At 48.2% G+C, this 23,633-nt stretch overlaps 1 protein-coding gene across 1 annotated transcript; it reads left to right on the plus strand.

Moving 5' to 3' along the window:
- Window positions 1–14,624: 14,624 nt before the first annotated feature.
- LOC119292239 (GATA transcription factor 2-like) lies at window positions 14,625–16,696 on the plus strand. The gene is made up of 2 exons (XM_037571072.1): window positions 14,625–15,499; window positions 15,690–16,696. Exons 1-2 carry the CDS (start codon window positions 15,101–15,103, stop codon window positions 16,383–16,385), a joined length of 1,095 nt encoding a protein of 364 aa, XP_037426969.1. The 5' UTR covers window positions 14,625–15,100; the 3' UTR covers window positions 16,386–16,696.
- The last annotated feature ends 6,937 nt before the right edge of the window (window positions 16,697–23,633 follow it).

Here is a 23,633-nt window from a genome sequence, read left to right on the forward strand (position 1 = left end):
AGTGGCGGGTCAGTGTCACCCAGACTGACTTTTCCGGCCGGCCGGCTTCGTCCGCACGGCCGCCGCATCCACCGATTCTGGTCGCCGGCCGCTGGTGGTGGGCCCTTGATTTTTTGTCCTTTGATTTTTTTTTGTCCCTTGATTACCACTATATATACAGGTCACTATTCACACTTTTTGTCCCTTGATTTTTTTTCCAGAAGGCGATAGGGGTTTTTTGTTGACGAAATTTTCTATACAAATGCAAAATAAAGTAAAGTTTGTTAAAACAAAATAAGTTTTTTTTACTTTTTCTGAATTACTAAATTTGTTGTTGTTTTTTTCACTTTTTAAACTTACTAAATTTGTAACGAAAAGTGTTGGCCGGCTTCAGAGTGGGCTCGTTGCAGCAGAGTTGTCGTCGCTGGTCCAAGAACCATGATGTATTTTTATGAAGTTTAGACATGCTTTCTAGTATTGAATTCATGCTTCAACCAGCTGCTTCGAAAGTCCGAGCTAGGGAGAGCGCCGGACATTATACTCCAACACCTCCCTCACGTCTATGCTCCTTAACTAATCGATGTAGATTGCAGATGAACTCGTGCTCCAGCCAGTTGCTTCAAAAGTACGAACTGATTTAGAGAGGCGAGCAATATATTTCACCTGAACACTCCCCCTCACATCTAGACTTATCTATTTCTTAGACGTGGGATCGATGTAGGCCGTAGAATCCTTTTATTTTAATATTGTGTTGACAGTGTTTTGAACTCAAGACCTTTTGACTTTAATACCATATTGAATTCATGATTCAGCCAGTTCTCCAAAAGTCCAAACTATGAGTTATTACCAAACATTATACTCTAACATATACTTCTGTGTCCAATTTGCGAACCACAATTTTTGTTGCGAAAAGTGCAAGCTTTGTGTTTTTATAAGGACAAATATAGGAACACAATTCTGTGTGCACTTTCACGTACGCACGAGCACGATCTTGTAAAGTGATGAGTACATGGGTGGGAGGCATTATTATTGTACGTTGGTGGGTTGGGCCGGCAGCGGCATCCGTGCTACAGACGGAATTTCTGCCTTCGGCAATGGCGGGTCGCTGTCGTCCAAACTTAGCCGGCCTGCACGCGTCCGTTGTGAGTTGCCGTCTGCACGCACGGTCGCCACCTCTGCTTCGGCTTAGGGGCTGTTCGGAGGCCCTCCGCTCCGCGCCCCCGCTCCCGGAGCGGACGGAGCTACCGCTAGAAAATTCAGAGCGGCCGAAACGGTACTCCCCAGCTCCGTGTATTTTGAGGAGCTGGTGGATCCCCGAACGGGCCCTTAGTTTTTGGACGTTTCGCTGCGTGCGCCTCAAAAAGATTGCTGTCTCTTTCCTTCCCTACAAAAGATGAAAAGGAATTATTTTTTCTTTGCCGGGAAAAGATGAAAAGAAATCGATCCCTGTGAAAGAAGAAATAAAAAAAAAGTCGGTGAGATAAGCAAATTCTCATACTGTAAACTGGTCCGAAGGGAGTACTGGTCAACTTTGGAAGGATTCGTGCAAACGGGCCGGCCCATTACCAGGCGACAACCAACGTAATAGAATATTTTTTCATTAAAAATTGCAGCCTGGATGGATTCAAACCCGTGACCTAATGCTGGATAAACCCGTGATTACATACATCTTTTTTCGTCTTTTCTTCTTTCTTCCGTTCTTTTCTTTTTCTCTGCCCTTTTTTCTTTAACTTTTCAAATTCGTGGACTCTTTCTTCAAAATAGATTAACTTTTTCCAAAATCCATCAACTTGAAAAACAATCAATAATTTTTTTCAAAATAGAAGAACTTTTTTCAGCTTTATGATTTTTTGTCCAAAGTTGATGAACTTTTTCTCAAATTCGATGATTTTGGATCAAAATTGATAAATTGTGTTTTCTTTTTTTTCTGTATTTTTTCAAATTGATGGACTTAAAAAAAGATGAACATTTTTCAAATTTACATTGTTTTTAGAAAATCGATGAAATGTTTTCAAAGTTGATGAACTTTTTTACAATTCGTGAACTTTTTTAAAATCAATCGTTTTTTTAAAAATTGTGTATTTTTGAAATCTGCAAACTTTTTTCATATCGATCAGCATTTTTTCCAAATTTTCAAAAGTCAATAATCAACATGGTCAACTGCAAGCGGTCAAAGGTTAAATGGTCAACTGGTGCCATCAAACTAGCGAGGAAGCTTTTTTTATCGAGCGAAGCGATCGAATGAAGCGACCGATTATTTTTCCTTATTGGGCTGGTCCAAGAGAGAGCTTGCACGTGAGCCCCGGGAGCCAAAATTGGCCGAAATCACTAATTGAGGAGTACTCCTTTCAAAGTTCACTCCCACCTCCCCGGGTTGCGAAAAAGTGGAACACTGCATATGCACCACTTGTCAAAACCTGAGAGTTTTGCCTTTTTCGCAAATCTATTTTTTCAAAACGCTTTATCTCTAAAACCATGCATCCAAATCTCGAACCGTTTTCACCGTTGGATTCCTTGCGCCGAGATCTTCAAAACTAGGTCTCATGTTGATAGGTTTTGACAACTCTTTTTCACAAAAAAAATCGGACACGAACTGGGAGCACATTTTCCCCCTTACTTGAAGCCGTTTCCGAGAGGCACGGCCGTGCCTCTCGCGGAAGCAAAGCCGTAGCTCTCGAGGAAAAAAGAAAACTCGCTTTTCTTTCGTTTCCGAGAGGAGCAAGCAAAAACGTGCCTCCCACGGAAGAGAAAAAAAAAGAGAAAACACTTATTTTTTATTCCGAGAGGCACGGCCGTGCCATTCACGAAAGCAAAACCGAGCCTCTCGCAAAAGCAAAACCATGCCTTTCACGGAAGAAAAAAAAAGAGAGAAAATGCATTTTTTTTCTGGTTCCGAGAGACACTGTCGTGCCTCTCGCAGAAGCAAAACCGTGCCTCTCACGAAAAAAAATATATATATATGAGAAAACACGTTTTCTGTTTACGAGAGGTACAACCATGCCTCTCGCGGAAGAAAAATCGTACCTCTCACAGAAGCAAACAAAAGAAAAACTCATTTTTTTATGCTTTTTAAAAAAAAATCTTGTCGAAGAGCTAGAAAAGATCGGTGAAAAACAGGAAAGAAAAAAAAACAGGAAAAAACCATCTAAAAAGCATAAAAGGCATGTGAAAAATAAAAATAAAAATAAAATTCGGATGGAGCATCCAAGGTGCGACACGTGGCGGCGGTTGAGAGTACACCAAGTGGTGGCTCTCAGTCCACCCCCAAGTGATTGTTGGGAGGCTTCCAAAAAGGAGCGCTCGCCAACTAGTTACTTACATTTCTGCGCATATGGCGCCAACGAGGAGCACTCCTAGGGCTTTATCTAGATGCAGCTTGGTTTAACGAGTTGGGCCCAACAATGTTAATAGTCTGAGCTGGTTATTTGTTTTCCTTTCTTTTGTTTTTGTGTTGTTTGTAAATGATTTTCTTTGTTTCTTCACCACTGTTCATCGGTTCTTCTGCATTTCTCCACCAGTTGTCTTCTTTTTCCCATTTTCCAACACATTGTACACTATTAGGGTACATTTCGAACATTTGTTTGTACAGGTCGGGCATTTTTTAAAATTGAAGAGATATATTTATATTTTGAATAATTTTTAAAACACATTAAACATTTTTCTAATACACATTGAAGAAGATGTATATATTTTCAGATGTATGTTTTTATTTTTTAATACATGTTAAGCATTTTCAAATACACATTTAAATTTTGTGTCAAACTAGGCAAAAGTTGTATTACATTGTATAAACTTTTGTTAAATGTGATGAACATTTTTATGAAATGCGTGAGTATTTCTTTCAAATGTCTATTACTTTTTTAATGACATGAGTTTTTTCTATGAGAAATTGAAAATACCATGTACAGCCTTTTGAAAGACATTACATTGTTTTGAAATGTCTTGTGCATTGTTTTATTGGTACAAATTTTCTATCTGACGTAAACATTTTTTGTATTGCATAAAATTTTCGTTAGATGTAACAAACATTTTCTTGAAGTATGTGAACATTTTTGGAATTTTACGAACAAATTTTCAAACACGATCAACATTTTTTCCAAGTTCTGTGAATAGTTGTTTTACACTAAACAAACAATTTTCAAACGAGTGATTAATACTTTATTGGAATTAAATAAAATATGTTTCTATTTGAGAAATATTAAAAGAAATAAATAAAAAAATGTGTGCCAGGAGCCAGCCCTTCCTATACGATGGGACGGACCATTTAGGGAGGTGCCTTAGGTTGGGGGTTCTTCCTTCTCACTACAAGCGAGACAAACCCCAAATTGGTGTACAATAGAGTGTATTCAGTATGCGGCGCGCATGAAATCACTAATTAAGGAGCACTCTTTCTGAAGGCCACTCCCGCATTCTCATGTAGCGACAAAGTGGCGCACCGGGAGTTTTATCTTTTGTTTTTCATAGATCCGTTTATTCAAAATGTTTTATCTCTTAAACAGTGTGTCCAAATCTCGAATTGTTTTCATCGTTGGATTCCCCTATTCAAAAGTAGATCACATATTGATAGGTTTTGACGATATTTTTTAAAAAAAGAACAAAATAAAACAGAGGAAAAAACCACACCGGGAGCACATTTTTTTCCTTTCCAAAAGCCATTTCAGAGAGGCATGTCTGTGCCTCTCGTGGAAGCAAAAGCGTCCCTCTCGCGGAAGGGAAAAACACGTGCCTCTCGCGGAAGAAGAAAAAAGAAAATATGTTTTTTCCTGTTTCTGTGACACATGGCCGTGCCTCTTGTGGAGGCAAATCCATACCACTCATGGAAGGAAAAACAAAGAGAAAATGTATTATCTTCTTCGAGAGGCACGGCCGTGCCTCTTGGGGAAGCAAAAGAAAAAGATAAGCATTTTTTTCCTTTGTCGAGAGGCACGAGCATGCCTCTCGCAGAAGCAAATCCATGCCTCTCGCGAAAAAACACTCTGTGCCTCTCGCCGAAGGAAAAAAAATACCTTTTTTGGAAAACAAAAAAAATCAAATTTCTTTTTGGTGAAAAGCTAAAAAAGACTGGTGAAAAACCCGAAAATAAATCTTCTAAAAAGCCGACAACACGTGTGGAAAATTAAAAGAAAATATCCGAAGGAAGCACCCAGAGCGCGACATTGGCGCGCTCGCAACCCACCCTCTCGAAGGGGCCCTCCTCAATTATTTGCTCTCCGGTGCACACCTTACCACCCCACAACCGAAATGGGCAGGCCCATTCAGCGGAGGAGCAAAAAAAATGGTCTTCTTGTGTTTTAATCTTCTTTTGGCTGTTTTTCTTCCTGTTTTGTTTTTGTCAGGTGTCAAGACGGTATTTCGTTGTTCTTATTTTGGTTTTATTCTTTCCCTGTTCCCCCTTTAAATTTCATGAATATTTCCCTTTTGTCAAATTCGTGATTTTTCCTAAATTCGGGATTTTTTACCTTAAATTCATGACATTTTTCAACTTCGTAAACTTTTTGTCTCAAACTCGTGAAATTTTTCCTTAGATATATGAACATTTTTGTCTCAAATTTCTGTGACGTTTTTCAAATTTGTGAAGTTTTTCCCTCAAATATGTGATCTTCCTTCAAATTCGTGAACCTTTTTTGTGAAATATGTGAACTATTTTAAAATTCATGATTTTGAAACATTTGATTTTCTCAAAGTCCTGAACTTCTTTCCAATTCATGAACTTTTTTCCTGAAATTTGTGAACATTTTCCCAAATTCATGAACTTTTTAAAATTCCTGGAACTCCTGAAGTTCTTTCCAATTCTTTAACTTTGATGAAGTTCAAAAAATTCAACTCTGTGAAATTTTCTGAATTCATGAATATGTTTCAAATTTGTGATTTTTTTTTCAAATCTATTAACAATTTTGAGTTTTGTAATTTTTTCTTAAATTCGTTTTTTTCTAAATCTATGAATATATTTTAATTCAAAAAATCTGGAACCATAATAAAACAGAATAAGAGAAAACCAAGAAAAAAAAGATCAAATACAAAAACAAAACATAGTCGAGCGAGCGAGATTCCGAGGCAGCTAGTGTGTGTGATCGATGACGTATTGGGCCATGGCCCACGTAGCGTCGTGCGGGCACAGTGTGGTCGATGGCGCCTAAAGTGCTATTTAGGAGCTCTCGGGACAAAGTCCACAAAACACGTCATACAAGAGCTTCCAGTGATACATATCATTTGTGTTCCCTACAGGGCTCAAACCTCTGTTTTGTCCATGCAAGTTTGTGTTTGTTTCAGTGTGAATAGAGTGTCGATCATAGTGTGTTGCTTACTCATAGCAATGGGTTGACGAAATGCCATATGCCTGATATTAAACATTTGCTTGTTCCTTTATTAAAAAAAACAAAAAAACTAGCATGTTTGATCGATGCAGCATCCTTATTCCAGTTCCATCAGTATAATTCCCTACATAATTTAAAATATAACGTATACATAATTTGATTAATCTCAGACCGCTATGGGCTTGAGAGAGTGGAGTACCAAAGTAAGAGAAGTTGAATGCACAACCCGGAAATAAAAATTAAGGTGGAATTTATGGTGGTCTAATATGTTTGATCAAGGGGCCTTGTTGAAAAATTATACTCCCTTCATTTCTAAATGTGAGGCATTTAGTTATTTCAATACAGACTACATACAGAGGTATATAGACATATTTTAGAGTGTAGGTTCACTCATTTTGTTCCGTATGTAGTCCAGGTTGAAATCTTTAAAAGGTCTTATGTTTAGGAACATAGAGCGTATATATTATGTATGAATTGAAATCATATGCATGCTAATATGAAACCTCTATCCAGCAAGAGAACCAACCATAGGTTCGATGCCTGGTAGGGTGATTGTACCCCAGCCCACCCGGGAACGAACACAAGTTCCGTGCCATGTGTGTCTTGTTAACACAGATCATACCTTCAGCGTAGGCCATGTTCTTGTTGATGGCAAGGCACATGTGATGACTTTGTCAATTCCGAATCCATGACTCGAGTGTCTTCAGTGCTTGAGACCATTGTGTGTCGAAATTTACATTGTACTCGGGCTTTTGCAAAGAAAAGAAAATCTCCATCCACATAGACCTTTAGTAATTGGTCGCCCGGTGATAATCTGCCTTGTGTATGTACGGGTAACTAGCATGGGTATGGATATTTTTGGCAGCCTTGCGGTGTCACACAAAGCTGACGATCAAATAGGTACTGGTCGGACCCTGCCGGGCCGGCAAATTGATAATGGCAAGCGCCAAGCGGTCCATGGATGGATGGAATCCCAAAAAAGGTGGGTACAAAGCCAACACAGGGCCAGAATTTATTTGCCGTAATTACTCATTGGAACGCCATGGTCCAAACACCAAGCTAGTGGCACCACAAGTCATGAATCATGCACGTTTTCTTTTACCAGCTAGGTGGGCACGGGCGTGCGTAAATTGGACGGGGGTCAATTATACAAGTGGCCAGCAGCATGACTTATCCCTATCAAGCAGCTAGCGATTGTCTATTTCAAATTTCATGGTCGGCGTAGAAATAATCATTTCTATGTTTACTGAGAGATAATTGTAGTAATTGTAAATCGACGAGCTGTTGATCCTACGAAGCTAAATAGTCGTACATTTTTTCATGGTTGAGGAAATCGTTAACTGATAGCTGCTCGGTTGGCTGGCTAGTAGGGGATTAATCGGCTAATCGGCTAGTTAATCGGCCATTTAATCAACTAATCGGATAATTTATCGGTTTATCGGCTACTCGATGACCCTACGAGTAGGGATTAATCGGCAAGTTAATCGGATGAATTCTTGAACATGGCATTTTTCAGAACATCATTAGCTTTTATTGGAAGATGGCATAGTATGTGCATGCATGTTTGTTGAGAGTGATTGAGAGGTGTTCACATACTAGATAGATAGTACTCCTAGCTGTAGTGATCTTGTTGGCTCAATTAATTAGCAGGCTTTGCACTTAATTAGAGCTTTATTGCCTGTTATAAGTAGATGGACCTACACGTAGTAGCAGTGTCATGGGGTTAGGTGGCGTGCGAGATGGAAGCAGGGCAGGCGACAAGTGAGCCCGGCCCTGAGGAAACATGCATGTATGCATGTATTGGAACTAACGATACTTGATCCATCCAGCTACCATGAAAGCTACTGCTGCCCATGCACCAAATAATGTTTTTATAAATAACTTTTTTTGTTGGCGTACGCTATAAATATTGGTATTCGTATTCATATATATTAATTATGAGGAGTGTATCTATCTTCAAAGATAAGGCAAAGATCCTGTCGCAGCCTGTTCTTTCTTTCTTTTTTGGAAAAACATATACTCCCTCCATCCTTGAAAGAGTGTACTTTTAACTTTATCGAAGGGTTAAACTATCTTAAAGTTTGACCGAGTTTGTGCAAAAATATATCAATGCTTGTGAAACCAAATAGGTGTATGAGGAAATTATATTTTATCATGAATCTAATGCTACTAATTTGACGGCATAAATGTTGGTCTATTATTGTATAAATACGGTTTAACATAGAAAAGTTTGACTTTTCAACAAAGTTGGAAGCACATTTTTTCAAGGACGGAGGGAGTATTCTCCTTTTTTGCGAGAAAGTAGAAACAATTAGGAAAACAAAGAAATTACATCGAAGTGTCTAGGGTCGCCCGTCTTCTTCCTCTTAATAAGCAGATGGCGCACCGCCGCTTACCGGTACCATTTAGCACTAGGTACAAGCTGGATGAAGAAGAAGAAGAAGAGGATGGGGTTAGTGGTAGAAACATGGGAGCATGAAAGGGTAACTTAACTTAACTTGCTAACCCATAGCGGAAGGAAATGCAATGGTGGGGAGGCGGCGGTGGTCCCTGACGTCGGCAGGGCCGGCGGTGGCAGGGGCTGTCCGGCCGCCAACCGACACGTGGCAGTGGTACGGCAGGGCCCGCGGAAAGCTACCACCACGTGCTGCCGTGCAGGCGGGTGTCAGAGGCCCGAAAGAGACGCCTCCTCCTCCTCACCCTCGCCCCGTCCAATTAGTCATGTGTTTTACAGCTAGCCCGTGTCAGAGCCCTCAACGGAACCCCGGCCCCAAAGTTAACCACTCCACTCATCATCCGCTCCCGTCCTCTGTCCGTATAATTACCTAGTACCCCTACCATGGCGTCTGTACTACCAGCTCACTTAACTACTCCTACTGATTACTGCAGTGTAATTAAGTTCTCTAGTTAACTAATCAGCTCGTCCATACTAGCAGCAGGCAGCAGGAAGCTTCCTCAGCTCCACGACATGCACTTGTTCCCGCCCGGAGTAGCTAGCTAGCACTGAAAGCTGATGCACTTGTTCCCGCCCGGCGTGCGTGCGTACATACGTTGTGGCCACACACGAGGATGTGCTGCGTTGGGTGCATTGCTAGTCGGCATCTCCGTACGTGTACCGACCGATGAAGCCCGCCGGCCCTTTCAGGACGTGACATATATACTCTCTTCCTGAAGGTGGTGCATGCATAGCATGGTACGGGGTCGTAATGGACTAGGGACAGACATGTCAGTCGGTAGCAAGCTATAGAGAGGCCATCTTATTGTGTTGGCGGGGTGAGAGAGAGGGACGGAGATGAAAATGAGCCGATCCATGATCCGTCATGTCAACGTGACTAGCTAGCTAGCTAGCTAGGCGACCGCTACGTAACCATAGCCGGTTGCAACCGGCCGACCGGGCAGCACTATCGCATGTCGTCGCAGCATCGGCAGTGACTCCCTGGTACTACGTGCTACTGTACTGTACCTACTTACCGGAGGCACGTACTCCCTCCCTCCGGAAATACTTGTCCTACAAATAGATGAAATTGGATGTATCTAAAACTAAAATATGTCTAGATACATCCATTTCTCCGACAAGTATTTCCGGACGGAGGGTGGCAACGACGGAAGATGTGCCGCGGGCGTAGGCACGTACGTACACATCGATGTGCAGGCATGGATCATGGATGGGTGGGAGGTGGATGTGTCCGCACCAGCCAATAAACAAACGGCCGGGCGCTCGGCTCTAGCTAACGGTGAAATCCGAGAAAGAAACTCCGGCCGCCGTCGCGGATGGGGGAGGAGGAAGAAGAAAGTAAACGCCAAGGAGGGAAAGGAGGGAGGGAGGGAGGGAGTCCCCATGCATGAGCATGAAGCCACGCGCGTTCACCGACACTCCACGTTGCCGGCCGGCCGGCCGGCCTTGACGTCAACCCTTCATTCCCTTCACTTACTATCACCTTGTAGTTTACCTAGGTAGCTACGCACAGTACATATATATTCTACAAGCTGCTATCTCCATCGATGGCCAGCCGTAGCACAGCACAGCACAGCGCTTGCTTTGCTTCGGGTTGCTGCTGCTCTCCATCTACCCATGTCGCCGTTGCTTTTTTAAAACCGGTCCCGTAACTACTGCTGCTGCCGCTGCTGCTACTGCCAGGATCCTTTCAAAAATAATATTAGTATTTCCATGTCAACTCTCCATAGTCCTGAAATGTATGTAAGAGCATTTTCATTTTTCATGTACTTGCAGCCTCAAACCAGTTCTAATCCGCTCATCGATTATGTAGCTAGAAACAGTTGTTTCTAACCGCAAAGAAATGGGGGTAACTAATGTACCACAGGGCATAAAACGCCTGCAACGGTCCGGGCCGACGCGCTTGGGTCGTTTCTGTCATCCAACACGGTGTCGCATACGTCCGCACGTCCGAATTTCTGTAAACCAGATGCAAGGTTGGAGGAGGTTTGTGGAGTCCGGACCACCGCTATGCGTATGACCGCCACGTCCCACCACGGCCCGAACCCTCTCCACCCAGGAACCCCCTTCACATGAAGAGGTCGCCGCACATTGATGCATGTCAGGCCGTCTCATAGTGGATGCGACTCCACATGGCATTGATGCCGGCGCGACACGATGGCAGCACCGCTTCAGAATCCTACTCTGGTGTCGTATTGAAGCCGGATTCCCACCCATTCGTCTGGCGGCGCCTATTTAAGCATGAGTCCAATACCAGGGTTCGACGCTGCCACAACCGTCGTGAAACCACGTCAACGTGGAGCCGACATCACCGTCTCGCCACAGTGTCAAGGCATAGCTGGTGTCGCTGTCTCTTCGGTGCGTCAAGGCAGAGCAGACGTCGCTCTTGCGCAACCACGATGTCCAAATTTTATATCATGTGAACTGTGAAGGAGGAACCGGGGTTGCCGCCTCATCGACAATCCAACATGTGGCACGACAAGGACGTGAAGGAGGAGCTGCCCCGGGTGATAGTGAAGGCGTGCGGGTGACTCCTCCACTACCTCGGTGTTCCAGGTGGCCGCGGCTCCTCGTCGTCGCAGAGCATTATCGTGGTCGAGGAGAGGACGGACGGGGAGGTGCCGTAGTGGGAGCGACACAACAATGTGGCGTTCGTGAAGTCCGATGAGGCGCTGGCTTGGGTCCTCGCGGAGGCCTGGGCCCGCGACTGGTCGTCGACCACTACAGAGACATCCACGCAGCCACTACGCCGCCTTGACTAGAATGTCGCCAAGATCGAGGAGGAGCGGTCACTTAGTGACACCTCCACTTTCGCCACTGCCGGCGATGGAAATGGCAGATATTCCTGTCTAGGGTCGACATTGCCCGCGCCGGCCTTCCGCACTGTGTAGGGGGAAGTGAAGCGTGTCCCCCGTGAGCGCTGGCAGTGGCCGGGAAAGCTGTTGTGCCTCTGCGCCCTTCCGTCGCTGGAAGGACCACTCTGACTCGGATGACGACACATACGACGACGGATGTGCCACCGGCCAGCCCGACCGGGCGTATGAGGTCACCGCCCGCTAGAAATTAGTTTAGGTTTTTTAGATTATAATTGAACGGACGAAGTATGCGCTGGTTTTTGTAACTTATGCCCAAATTTATGTCCGTTGAAAGAATTCCGTTGTGTTTGCATGAATTATGTTGTAATTTGTTTGTGTTAACGGCTCTCATATCACAATCCGCGAACAAAGTCCGAACTAGTCCACGGACAAATACGGTGTCCGTTTTGAAGGCTCGCGTGGGAGATGCCCTACTTGCATGGAGAGAAGAAGCTGCTGGATGGATGGATGGATAGATATCTTCGCTTCACTGTGTGTGTGTGAGAGAGAGGGGGGTTCCAACTGGCAGCAGGGGCGACCCACCGCTCCCGGCCGGCAAGGGAGGTGTGCGTGTGTCAGAGCGAAAGCACCAGCGGCTGCAGCAGCAGGTTTATATAAGGCTACCGGAGCAGAGGCCGCATGTTATACCCCCGCTGGCATTTCTGGAGTCTCTTGATTATTCTCACCCTTCTTCTCATTAACTACTCTCCTTATACATCACTGTACGTACGTACGTACGTAGCAGCAGTTGTTTAACCGGAGCGAATCGTGCGACGATCACGTCGAACCCATCCGTCCGTCGACCGAACTAACGACCATGGAGGATGGTGCTGTGCAGAGCTACTAGGCTAGGCTAGCTAGGCGCATACAGTATGAACGAACGAACGAACAGGCCATGGTGGTGGTGGTGGAGTGGTAAGAAAAAGTCGCATGCAGGCCAGTGGCGTCACGTGCATGGGGGCCGGGCACGAGGCGGCACGTGCCGGCGACGATTCCCCCGCCGGCCTCGGGATCCTCGTCGGGCTCACGTGATTCGATGCTCGTGCTGCGTGCGTGCATGCGTGCATGCATGCACGCCTGCCTTGCTCCCCGCCCGATTCGCTCCGTCCATCGCTCGCACACCCACTTTGTTAAACTCAGCCTCGAGATATCGATCGCGGTGCTTTTAGAAGGCCTAATCCATGTACATTAAGCATCCTTAGAAACACACCCATATAGAAAAAAAAATTACACTCAAAGTTCTTGAGGGTGCTGAAGTATTCTTCCTTCTGCATTTGTCGGCGACGTGCCGTGAGCGTAGCTCGATGCCCCCTCTGGGCCTTCGTCTCGGCGGAGCGAACGTTGGTAAACCTAGGAGCTTGTAGAAGCAGCGGACATGAAGTCGTCGATGCAGACTAGAAGACGCCGCGCCGAAGAAGAAAATCCCGGTAAGAGCCCATAAAAACTTCAAAGGCTATGAAAACCAGTCGAATCCACCCGAAATCCAAACCAACCTAAACCTGGAAGACCTAGAGGAGAGATGCATGGCTCCACACGTCCTCCACCGACGATAAGCGCATCATCGGGGCAGGGAAAGAGCGGGGAAAACATTATTTCCACATTGGAACAGCACCGTCGCCTTGCCGCCCATACCAAACTCGAATAATCCCTAAAAAAACCCTGAAAAAAATACCCATGCCGGTGCATGACAGGTCCAGATCGGATGTCGATGTCAAGGACCATGCACCGACTCCCTCTTCTCTAATGACATTGCTAGGTCAGGCCGCCGTTGTAGATCGCAACGCTCGATGACCAACGCCACCGTCAAGCACCGCCTAACAAAGAGCACCACTCGAGCATGTATCTCCTTCCTCATCCGGCATCCGGTTACAACCCTCCAACTCTTCCACAAGTAGGCCGCCCTCGACTAGGACCTTCCTGCCGCCACCGCACCCTGGTGGCGGCGAGGGGAAGGGGGGGAGGGAGTAGATGGGACAGGGGCTAGGGTTTTGTTCGTCCCTGGTCTCAAGAAATGGTATTCAGTGTCTACCGATCAATTGAGGTGGTTCAATTTGCGCAACCAACCAAACTTGCTGAATTTGGCACCATTGTCAAGCCTGCTATTGTCAAATTAGCCCAGTCCAATTGAAGAGAGCGAAGAAAATTCGACGGCGAGCCATACCTGGAGCCAAAAGTTTTACAAAGAGATTTGCTGCAACCCTCCCCAGTCAGGACGTGTGCAAATTCATCCATCCGCCGACCCGGTGTGCAAGCTTGATGATGGAGACGACACGACGCCGGTTCAGTACAAGAGCCAGCATCTCTATGCGCGCTCGGCCCTTGTTACGTACTCCCTTATCGCGCCATGCATGATGCACGCTGGCAGATCGTGTGGCCAGGAGCAGGGGGTTTGGCTCCATTATTCCGTCCGAGTGAGTACGTAAATTGACAGGACCGTTATGTGTGATGGTGGTGAACGGGCGTGGGCCCACGCACGTCGTCCTTGGTGGTAAGAAGACGCTGGCGTCTGACAAACTACAGCTTGTCACTGGAGTGTCCCGGGGCTGCATGCAACAAACCAGCCCGCCGGGTGCCCCACCGTGTACACCATGGTGATAAGGTGGGGGTGATCGGTCGATATGCCCGGCCGTGCCCAAGTAAATGTATCAACACATGCTTCGTTTTAAAATAGATGACTCCACTTTGTATCGATTCAACTTTGTACTAACTTTATACTACTTACCACACAGTTGAGTCATCTATTTTGAAAGGAGGGTACTATGTACTAAATCATGGATGGTGAAAGTAACTAGTAGCTAATTTAACTGATCCAGAGAGAGGCTCAAGTCAATGATTGTGTGATGGGCGTGAGTGGCCGGCCGGTGGGGCATGCATGCATATGGTATGCATATGGGTGAGTGAGCCTCTCTGAGTACGGGCAGTGCATGGGCCCTGTTCCTTGTGTTGGGTTGGGCTGCACCTAGCTCACTCTACTCGTCTACACCATGCAGCTGGCGCTAGCTCTGCACGCTCACACTACACGTCTACACCACGACACAAGCTGCTGCTTCCTCACTCCCTCATCTGCTAGCTACTGCCAGTGGCGGTAATAATTTACCACCATGGCATGGACCTCCCCGGCAAGCTCGGTTGCCCTTTCATGTGCTCATCATGCATCACCTCTCACCCTCTCACCTCGCCTAGCTAGGTAGCTAGCTAGCTTGGCTTGCTCTCCTCCTCGCTCTATATTAATGGTTTTGCCTCGGCGGCTTTCCTTTGTTACTGGTGCGAGACGCGACTGGAGCTCCCCCGAGCCAAGCCTAGCTTGCCCCCAAGCCAAGCTTAGCTTCTGCCGGCAGCCACAGCCACTCTCAGTCTCACTCCCGCTCACTGCCACTACCACCTCACTCTACTGCCACCCCGCCATTACTGCGAGCTACTAGCTAGCTAGCCACCCCACTCCACTCCACTCGCTGCACGCTCCTGTACGTCCCGGTAGTATAATTAAGCTGGCGGGCATGGCGCCGGAGTGGGAGGCGGCCTTGGGCATGGAGCTCGGCATGGGCTCGCACTACCACCACGCGCCGCCATCCGCCGCCGCCTCGCCCATGAACCACCACCACCACCACCACCACCACCACTCCGCATACTCCCACTCCCAGCCCCCCCACCAGTACAATTTTTACGGGGGCGCCGCGGGCGGGGACGGCGCCGCCGACCCCATGCGCGTCGACGAGATGCTCGACCTCTCCTCCCACCTCGGCGCGCACGACTTCTTCTCCGGCGCGAACAATGGCGCCGCCGACAACGCGCCGGCCCCGCCCGCGGCTGCCGCGGCCTCCTCGTCCGACCACCAGCACCACCACCCCTCGTCCTTCAACCTCTCCTTCGCCGACGAGTTTTACCTGCCTGTCCCGGTAATTACTTTCTTCCTTCAACATCCGCAGTCAATTGTTGCTCGATCGCGCGCTCGATCTCAATTCCTGAAGAAATGGGAGAGAATTAAGCAGCTCGATCAAGAACTGAGAGTAATGAGATGATTGAGATCTACTACCCATATAGCTAGCTAAACACTTAACTAATTGGTTGATGTGTACGTACGTGCAGACTGAGGAAGCCGCGGAGCTGGAGTGGCTGTCCAACTTCGTGGACGACTCCTACCCGGACATCCCCAACTACCCGCCGGCCGTGCAGGCGGCGATGGCGGCCGCCGCGAGGAACGGCGGCGTTGTGGTGAAGCAGGAGAATTCCGCGTCGGCGGCCGCGCCAGGCCGCGGCGCGCGGAGCAAGCGCTCGCGGGCGGTCTCCGCGGCCGCGGCCGCGTGGCACGCCCTGGCTCCGCGCCAGCCCTCCCCGTCCTCCTCCTCGTCGTCCTCCGACTCCAAGCCGGCGCGGTCAGGCGGCGGCGGCGGCGGCGGAGGCGTCAAGAAGAGCGGCCTCGTGGTCGGGGCGGCCGAGCTAGGGGGCGGCGGGGACCAGAGCGGCGAGGTGCGCCGGTGCACGCACTGCGCGTCGGAGAAGACGCCGCAGTGGCGGACGGGGCCGCTGGGCCCCAAGACGCTGTGCAACGCGTGCGGGGTGCGGTACAAGTCGGGGCGGCTGGTGCCGGAGTACCGCCCGGCGGCGAGCCCCACGTTCGTGCTGACGCAGCACTCCAACTCCCACCGCAAGGTGATGGAGCTGCGCCGGCAGAACGAGCTGGTGCACCTCCGCGGCGGCGTGGGCGGGGCCGGCGTCGTGTCGGCGTCCTCCGGCTCCGGCGGCGCGGCGGAGCACATGTTCCGCGACTACGGCGTGTGCTGACCGGCCGACTCGCCGGCCGGATCCAGCAGCCTAGCTAGCTACTAAAGCTTGGAGTCACCGATCGACGGACCATGGATGGATATGGATATGGATATGGATATGGACGATCCGATTAGCGCTACGACGGCGATCCGCTTAATTTTGCATGCAAATTCCTTTTTCCTTGCTTTCTTCCGTACGTGTACTATTTCGCGTTGCTTGTTTCTGTAGTTCATATATGGGTCTCATCATCTTTTTTTTGTCGGAAATAAATAAGGAAATCTGTTCAAAAAAACCCGGGAATAAATTGGAAATGTTCATCTTTTGCATTATGTGAGCTGATTGCGTGAGCTTCGTTCTGCACGTACACTGTCTATCGAAAAAAAAAATCCTATGCGACCTGGTCGTATACTTCTAATCTGGAGACCCATTCCGTTGAGTGACACCTGGCAGTACTAATCTCAACGCAGCAAGGAGCTTCTTCTTAGTCTGAATCTCAGTTGTGAAATCCCGACTGTCACTGCCAGCCGCCGGTACAGCCGCACACCTCGACGCCGGCGCGGATTTTCCCCTGGCCACAACACGTTGGATGATTGCTCTGTCGCTCGCGGCCATACTCCTCGATGCCGGCGCAATTACGACGCTTGCCCCTGTTCGGTCGCGGCCAGTATCCTCGACGCCGGCGCAACTCCGCTGCTCGCCGGGGCCTCGCGGATGCAGCAGCAACTGAACCTGGCTGGAACGCATGAATTCACGGTGGTGTAGAACAAGACCATCTCCGGCATCCACAAGAAAAAACACAAACCAGTCAGCGATCAGTGTTGCTAATCTCCGGTGAGAAACCAACGGGCATCCTCAAGAGAAACTTTCAGCTTGTCACCCATCTCCGGTGAGATTCGCAGGCAGAAGACGCTCACACAACCCACCTACGTCGGTATAGAAAAAAAAATCCTGCCGTGCCGGAGGAAGCTCGCCGCCGTGCGGAATTCTAATCGACATGGGGATTTCGCAGTGGAGAAGAAGACGTTGTTTTTTTCTTTGTTGCTTTGAGATTCGTAAATCCACGTGTCAGCTGGTCGATGGGGTCTCATGAGATGAACCGTACGACCAGGTCGATGGGGTCCCTGTCGATCACTGTGGTGTCAGTGGTGCAGAGGGAAGAGAAGAGTCAGTACTGCATGTGTATCGTACAGTGGTGGCCATCAGTGAGTGAGTACTGGGTAGGTCAAGCGAGCGAGTGAGCTTGCTTTTTTAACGGAAAGGTAGAGGACGAGTGAGTGAGGGGGGAGGTGTGTCAGCACGTGAGTTGGTTCGTTGGTGGGCTGCAACTTTTGTCAGGCCGGCCGGGCCGGGAACAATGCTATGTCCCCCCTCACCTCACCTCACCTCACCTCACGTGATGGCTCCTCTTCCTCCACTTGCTTCCTAGAGTAGTACTCTACTTCCTTCTAGTATCACGTTTCACCATTTCTGTTTTCTTTTCCTCCCACAAGTGATCATTTTCTGTTCTTGTGCATTGCAATGGTTGGTTCATTATTTACGATCGAACCAAACCGATGTTCAAGACGGTGTGCAGTAGGTTGACGTGGATGGCCACAGAGATTTCATCCAACATGGGTGGCAACATCATCATCAGATCGGTCCACATGCCGCTGTACCGTCTTGCCACTAACATTGATATTCTAGTTGGAGATGCGTTGCGATCATCACGGCCAGCTATTTCTTTCACGCGACCTCTTACCGATATAAAGCGCGCGTCCTGGGAGGGGTTGTGCCTCACGCTGTCCAGTGTAGTGTTGAATTCTGAGCCTGACGCCGTTTCTTGGTCTCTCACTAACTCCAGGAAGTTTTCGGTTAAGTTGCTCTATGCCAAGTTAACGGAGGGCCCATCTCTTGACATAGCTAGGGGGCTATGGAAAGTGGCCATCCCCTCAAAATCAAGGTGTTCCCATGGCAAATGTTCCGTGACCGGCTCCCCTCTTCCAACAACGTGCCCAAGAGAAACAGACCGTCAGATGGCACTTGTGTGGTCGGGGCCCACGAGGATGCCAACCACATTTTCTTTAACCACCACCTAGCTCGTTTTGCGTGGAGCGTGGTTCGGGAAGCCTTTGCTCACAACCGGACCCCCCACTCCGGTGGGAAGTTACGCGCCATTCTCAGCGCCCATAGGGGGGTTTCGCTCCACTATTAGAAAACATGACTTTGATTGAGGCCAGGATAAGGGCATTAATCCCGGTTCACTCATGAACCGGAACCAAAGGGTGCATCAGTCCCGGTTCGTGAGGCCAGGGCGCCGGTCGGGCCTCGGCGGCCATTGGTCCCGGTTCATGTGACACTTTTGGTCCCGGTTCCAGACACGAACCGGGACAATGGGCCTCGCTCCTGGGCCAACACCTTTAGTCCCGGTTGGTGGATGAACCGGGACCAAAGGTCATTCTTCTGTCCTGGTTCTAGCCACCAACTGGGACTAAAGAGAAGTCTATATATACCCCCGCCCCTGCCTGCGAACAGAGCCACTGCTCTGTTTTTTTGGCCGGCCGTGGGAGAGGTGTGTGTTGCTCTAGCTCACCTCCTATGCACATGAGGTGTTCGATGAAATGCCCGAGCCACACTTAAGCTTTCTCCTCTCCAAGCTCCTTGTCCAAACACCATTTTCCTTAAGATTTGTCTAGGTTTGGTAGTCCGTCCTGTCACGTCCCCATCCTCACCGCCGTCGATCGCTCGCGCCGATCTCGTCGCCAGCACCACCATGGTGAGCCTCTTGTTCTTATCTTCTTTCTAAAAGAAAAAAAAATTCTTACTTGTATGATTTAGATAGATACTTGTATAATTTTCTTACTTTTATTATTGTTTGTTATTATATAGTGCGATGGTTTTGGTATCCTCCCCCATCGGTCCTCGTCCTATCTATGATTTGGATGTGGTATATATTATGTTTCATAACTACTTGTTTCATTTAGTGTTTATGATAATTATGCCAACCAACGTGACATAGATGTTTTTATCTAGGAGGTATGTGAACCGGAAATTCCAACCAACGCTCTTGCGAGAGGTTAAATTTAATTGAAAAAGAAAACAATTACTTGATTTTTTTGAAAAGAATTGAGGAGGAGAAGATGAAATTGGAGTTGCATGTTGCGGATGTCGTCGATGATCACAAGATCAAGATGGATGCAATGTGCATGAAGATTAGAAAGATTAGAAAATATGCCATTCATACTAAGGCTTGGTATCATTATGCCGTTGGATCAATTGTTACCTTAGTTGCAATTATGATCGCATTTGTTGTTGCATTGAAATGTTTTACATAGTTTCAATGTATGGTTTAATTAGATGCTCTAGAGAGCTATGTGTTGTTCAATGAGAACTATGTATGGACTTTATGTATTTATTTTTTCAGTAATAACATTTGATCACAATTTGTACTTTTGTTTTAATGTGATTATGAACTTCTATTGATTTGGTCACTTCTCTATTCATTATGTTCTGTAATGGGTTTTGTTGACACACTTAATTATATATAATGCACGCAGATGAACCGACAATGGATGTACGGTGACAGACGCACCTTCGAGTACATTAAGGGCGTGCATAATTTTCTTGAAGTGGCTGAGGCAAACAAGCAGAATGGTTTTATGTGTTGTCCATGCCCTATTTGTGGGAATATGAAGTCTTACTCTGACTCGAAAACCCTTCACATCCACCTGCTTGAGAAGGGTTTCATGCCACACTATAATATTTGGACCAAGCACAGAGGAAAGGGGGTTATGATGGAAGACAACAAAGAAGAAGAGGATGATGACAACTATCCGCCCCCTGAATGCGGTGATGCTGCAACGGGGGAAGCTGAAGATCAAGGGGAACCAGACGATGTGCCCGATGATGATCTTCGCCGGGTCATTGTTGATGCAAAGAGACAATGCCAAAGTGAAAGGGAGAAGCTGAAGTTCGATCGCATGTTAGAGGATCACAAAAAAGGGTTGTACCCAATTTGCTAAGGTGGCAACACAAAGCTCGGTGCCACACTGGAATTGCTGCAATGGAAGGCATACAATGGTGTATGTGACAACGGGTTTGCGAAGCTACTGAAAATATTGAAGAAGAAGCTTCCAAAGGATAACGAATTGTCCGACTGTATGTACGGAGCAAAGAAGGTTCTATGCCCTCTAGGAAATGTGGTGCAGAAGATACATGCATGCCCTAATGACTGCATCCTCTACCGCGGTGCGTACGAGGATTTGAACGCATGCTCGGTATGCGATGCATTGCGGTATAAGATCAGATGAGATGACCCTGGTGATGTTGAGGGCGAGGGCCCTAGGAAGAGGGTTCCTGTCAAGGTGATGTGGTATGCTCCTATAATACCATGGTTGAAACATTTATTCAGAAGCAAAGAGCATGCCAAGTTGATGTGATGGCACAAAGAGGACCATAAGAAAGACGGGAAGTTGAGAGCACCCGCTGACGGGTCGCAGTGGAGAAAAATCGAGAGAACATGGGGTACTTTGCACGTGACGCAAGGAACGCATGGTTTGGTTTAAGCACAGATGAATTAATCATTTTGGGGAGCAGAGCAACAATCATAGCACCTGGTCCGTGACTCTATGTATCTATAACCTTCCTCCTTGGGTGTGCAGGAAGCAGAAGTTCATTATGATGCCAGTGCTCATCCAAGGCCCTAATCAACCCGGCAATGACATTGATGTGTACCTAAGGCCATTAGTTGAAGAACTTTTACAACTATGGAATGGAAAACACTACAAAAAAAGATACATTCGTGACATTTTGGGCCGAACGAATTTTTTTCTGTCATACTTATGACACTTCTATGACGATAATTGTGACAAAACCCGGTAGCATCATAGATGTGGTGGGATCCTACTTTTATGACAAAAAATCATGACAGAAAATGGGTTTTTCCTCCTGGGCGGGCCGGAGACGCAGCTGCATGACATTCTTTGGGCCGTGCATGACAAAAAAAAACCCGTGGTAGAAGCGAGGGCGAGGAAAATATCGGGGAGTTCCCGGTTACGGTGGGTGGTCGGGAGCCGAGCAATGCGCATTTCTCCCGTACACGTACGTGCGTGAGTGCGAGGCATTGGACTCTAACTGAACCCGAGCGAGGCGTCACCTAACTGAACCCGAGCGATTGCACTGCAGGCTACGCGTTACTGAACCCAAGCGATCAAGTGATTCCTTCGCTACTGCTGCTAACTGAAGCCGATCAATGTTGCCTCTGGATGAACAGTGAACGTTGCTGGGGGGTTTGGATGAACAGTTCCTGTTGGAGGTTGGATGAACAGGACCCCGTGGTGTTGCCGCTAGATGAACAGGACCCCGATCGATCGAGACGGTTGGGCGTGGATGAACAGGACCCCGTGGAGGGCTGGATGAACAAGACCCCGTGGAGGGAAGGTTGAACAGTACCCGGTGGAGGGCTGGTTGAACCGTAGCCGGTGGAGGGTTGGATGAACAGTAACCCGTGGAGGGGTGGTTGAACAGGACCCCATGGAGAGGGCCGGTTGAACAGTAGTCGGTGAGGAGCGCGCGGTGGAGGCTGGATGAATAGGAGCTCGTCGATTAACAGTCGTTGGTGGAGGCTGGAGGAGGTCGACGGTGGATGAACAGTAGCCCATGGAGGCTGGAGGTGGTCAACGGTTGAGATGAACAATATCCCGTGGAGTACCGTTTTGCGGTACGCCACACCCCTCCCAATGAATAGGACCCCAGTTTCGACCATAGCGCTCCAACACAAGTCCGTTTCCTCCGTTTTGCGGTTTGCCACACCCCTCCCAATCAATAGGACCCCGTTTCGACCGTAGGAGGTCCAATAAAAGTCCGTTTCCTCTGTTTTGTGGTACGCCAGACCCCTCCCAATGAACATGATCCTGTTTCGACCGTGGCTAGTAGAACACAAGGCCGTTTCCTCCGTTCTGCGGTACGCCAGGCCTCGTTTCCATCGGCTGTTCCATCCAAGTCGGTTGGCTCCCGATGAATAACACGCGTTCTGTTGCCTCCCGATGAACACGACGCATTCCGTTGCCTCCCCATGAACACGACGATGACGCAGTTTCTCCGTTCCAACCCAGCCATGTACATGATCCCTGGCCGTACGTATGCGGGAGTAAGCGTTCGTGACCCCGCCCGTATGTACGTACGTGGCCGTATTTTTTTCTTGCACCCTAGCCGCTGTACGTACGTGTACATGCTACGTGCGCGCCTCTACTACGACACGTGCCCGCCTCTACGTCGACCAGTATGTATGTACACGTTCGGGGCCAGAATGACAATGCTACCTATGCTTCTACCAGGTGGGTCCCGACTGTCAGGCACTTCCTTGTGTGCGAAGATGTAGCTGGTGGGTCCCAGCAGTTAGGGGGATGAATCATTTTGTTTTGCCCGTAATATGGACACACTTCCTTGCGTGCAAAGATGTAGCTGGTGGGTCCCAGCAATCAGGGAGGAAACGTTTTTTTCGCGAAATAAGGTGGCCCGTCTGGTGGGTCCCTGCTGTCAGGTGGATGAATAATTATTTTGCGCATAATAAGGAGGCACTTCCTTTCGGCTGCCGTGGACCCAACTGTCAGCCTCTCTACGTACAATACTCTTCCGATGGAAGCCGTTCCTTGACCATGTTGACCATGCCGCGCCGAGAGCACCAGGGCGGTGGACGACGGAGAGGCCTAGGAAGGGGACAACACGGAGCCGGGGAAGACGCGGCAGTGGAAGCCCGCACGGAGAGGAGTACAAGGGTTCACTGGTTCGGCTGTGGTGTGAGGCTGCCATCGTCGCAGAATAACAGGGGGTGTGGGTGAGTAGAGGGATGGCCTGGCCAGCGGTGGGAGTAGTAGGGGGCGGTGAGGCCTCCGCGGCATCACAGCCGGCGACGGGAGGCAGGAGCACGCGGCATGACCAGCGCTGCTTTGGGCGGTTGGAGCAAGAAGACCAGAGGTTGAAGAAGCACTACGGCCATTGGATGGACATTATACGATCACTGCAGCTAGAAATCGTTTATATTGACTAAGTTGACAAAGCCCTTAGTACGCGTCAACTTAGTAGGCCCACAGGTCAGCCTCTGAAACGGTGCGCCCTAGATGTCAGGGGGAGGAATCAATTTTTGGACGGCTGAAGTAAGAATATCCGAGATTGAAGAGGAAGCACGATATCCGTTGGATGGACATCCAATGGCCACTGTTGCTAGAACCGTGTGTTGACTATAAGTTGACAAAGCCTTGCATACGCGTCAACTTAGTTTTTTTAGGGGAC

The sequence above is a fragment of the Triticum dicoccoides genome, chromosome 4B (genome assembly GCF_002162155.2).
Source record: "Triticum dicoccoides isolate Atlit2015 ecotype Zavitan chromosome 4B, WEW_v2.0, whole genome shotgun sequence".
Lineage (NCBI taxonomy): Eukaryota > Viridiplantae > Streptophyta > Magnoliopsida > Poales > Poaceae > Triticum > Triticum dicoccoides.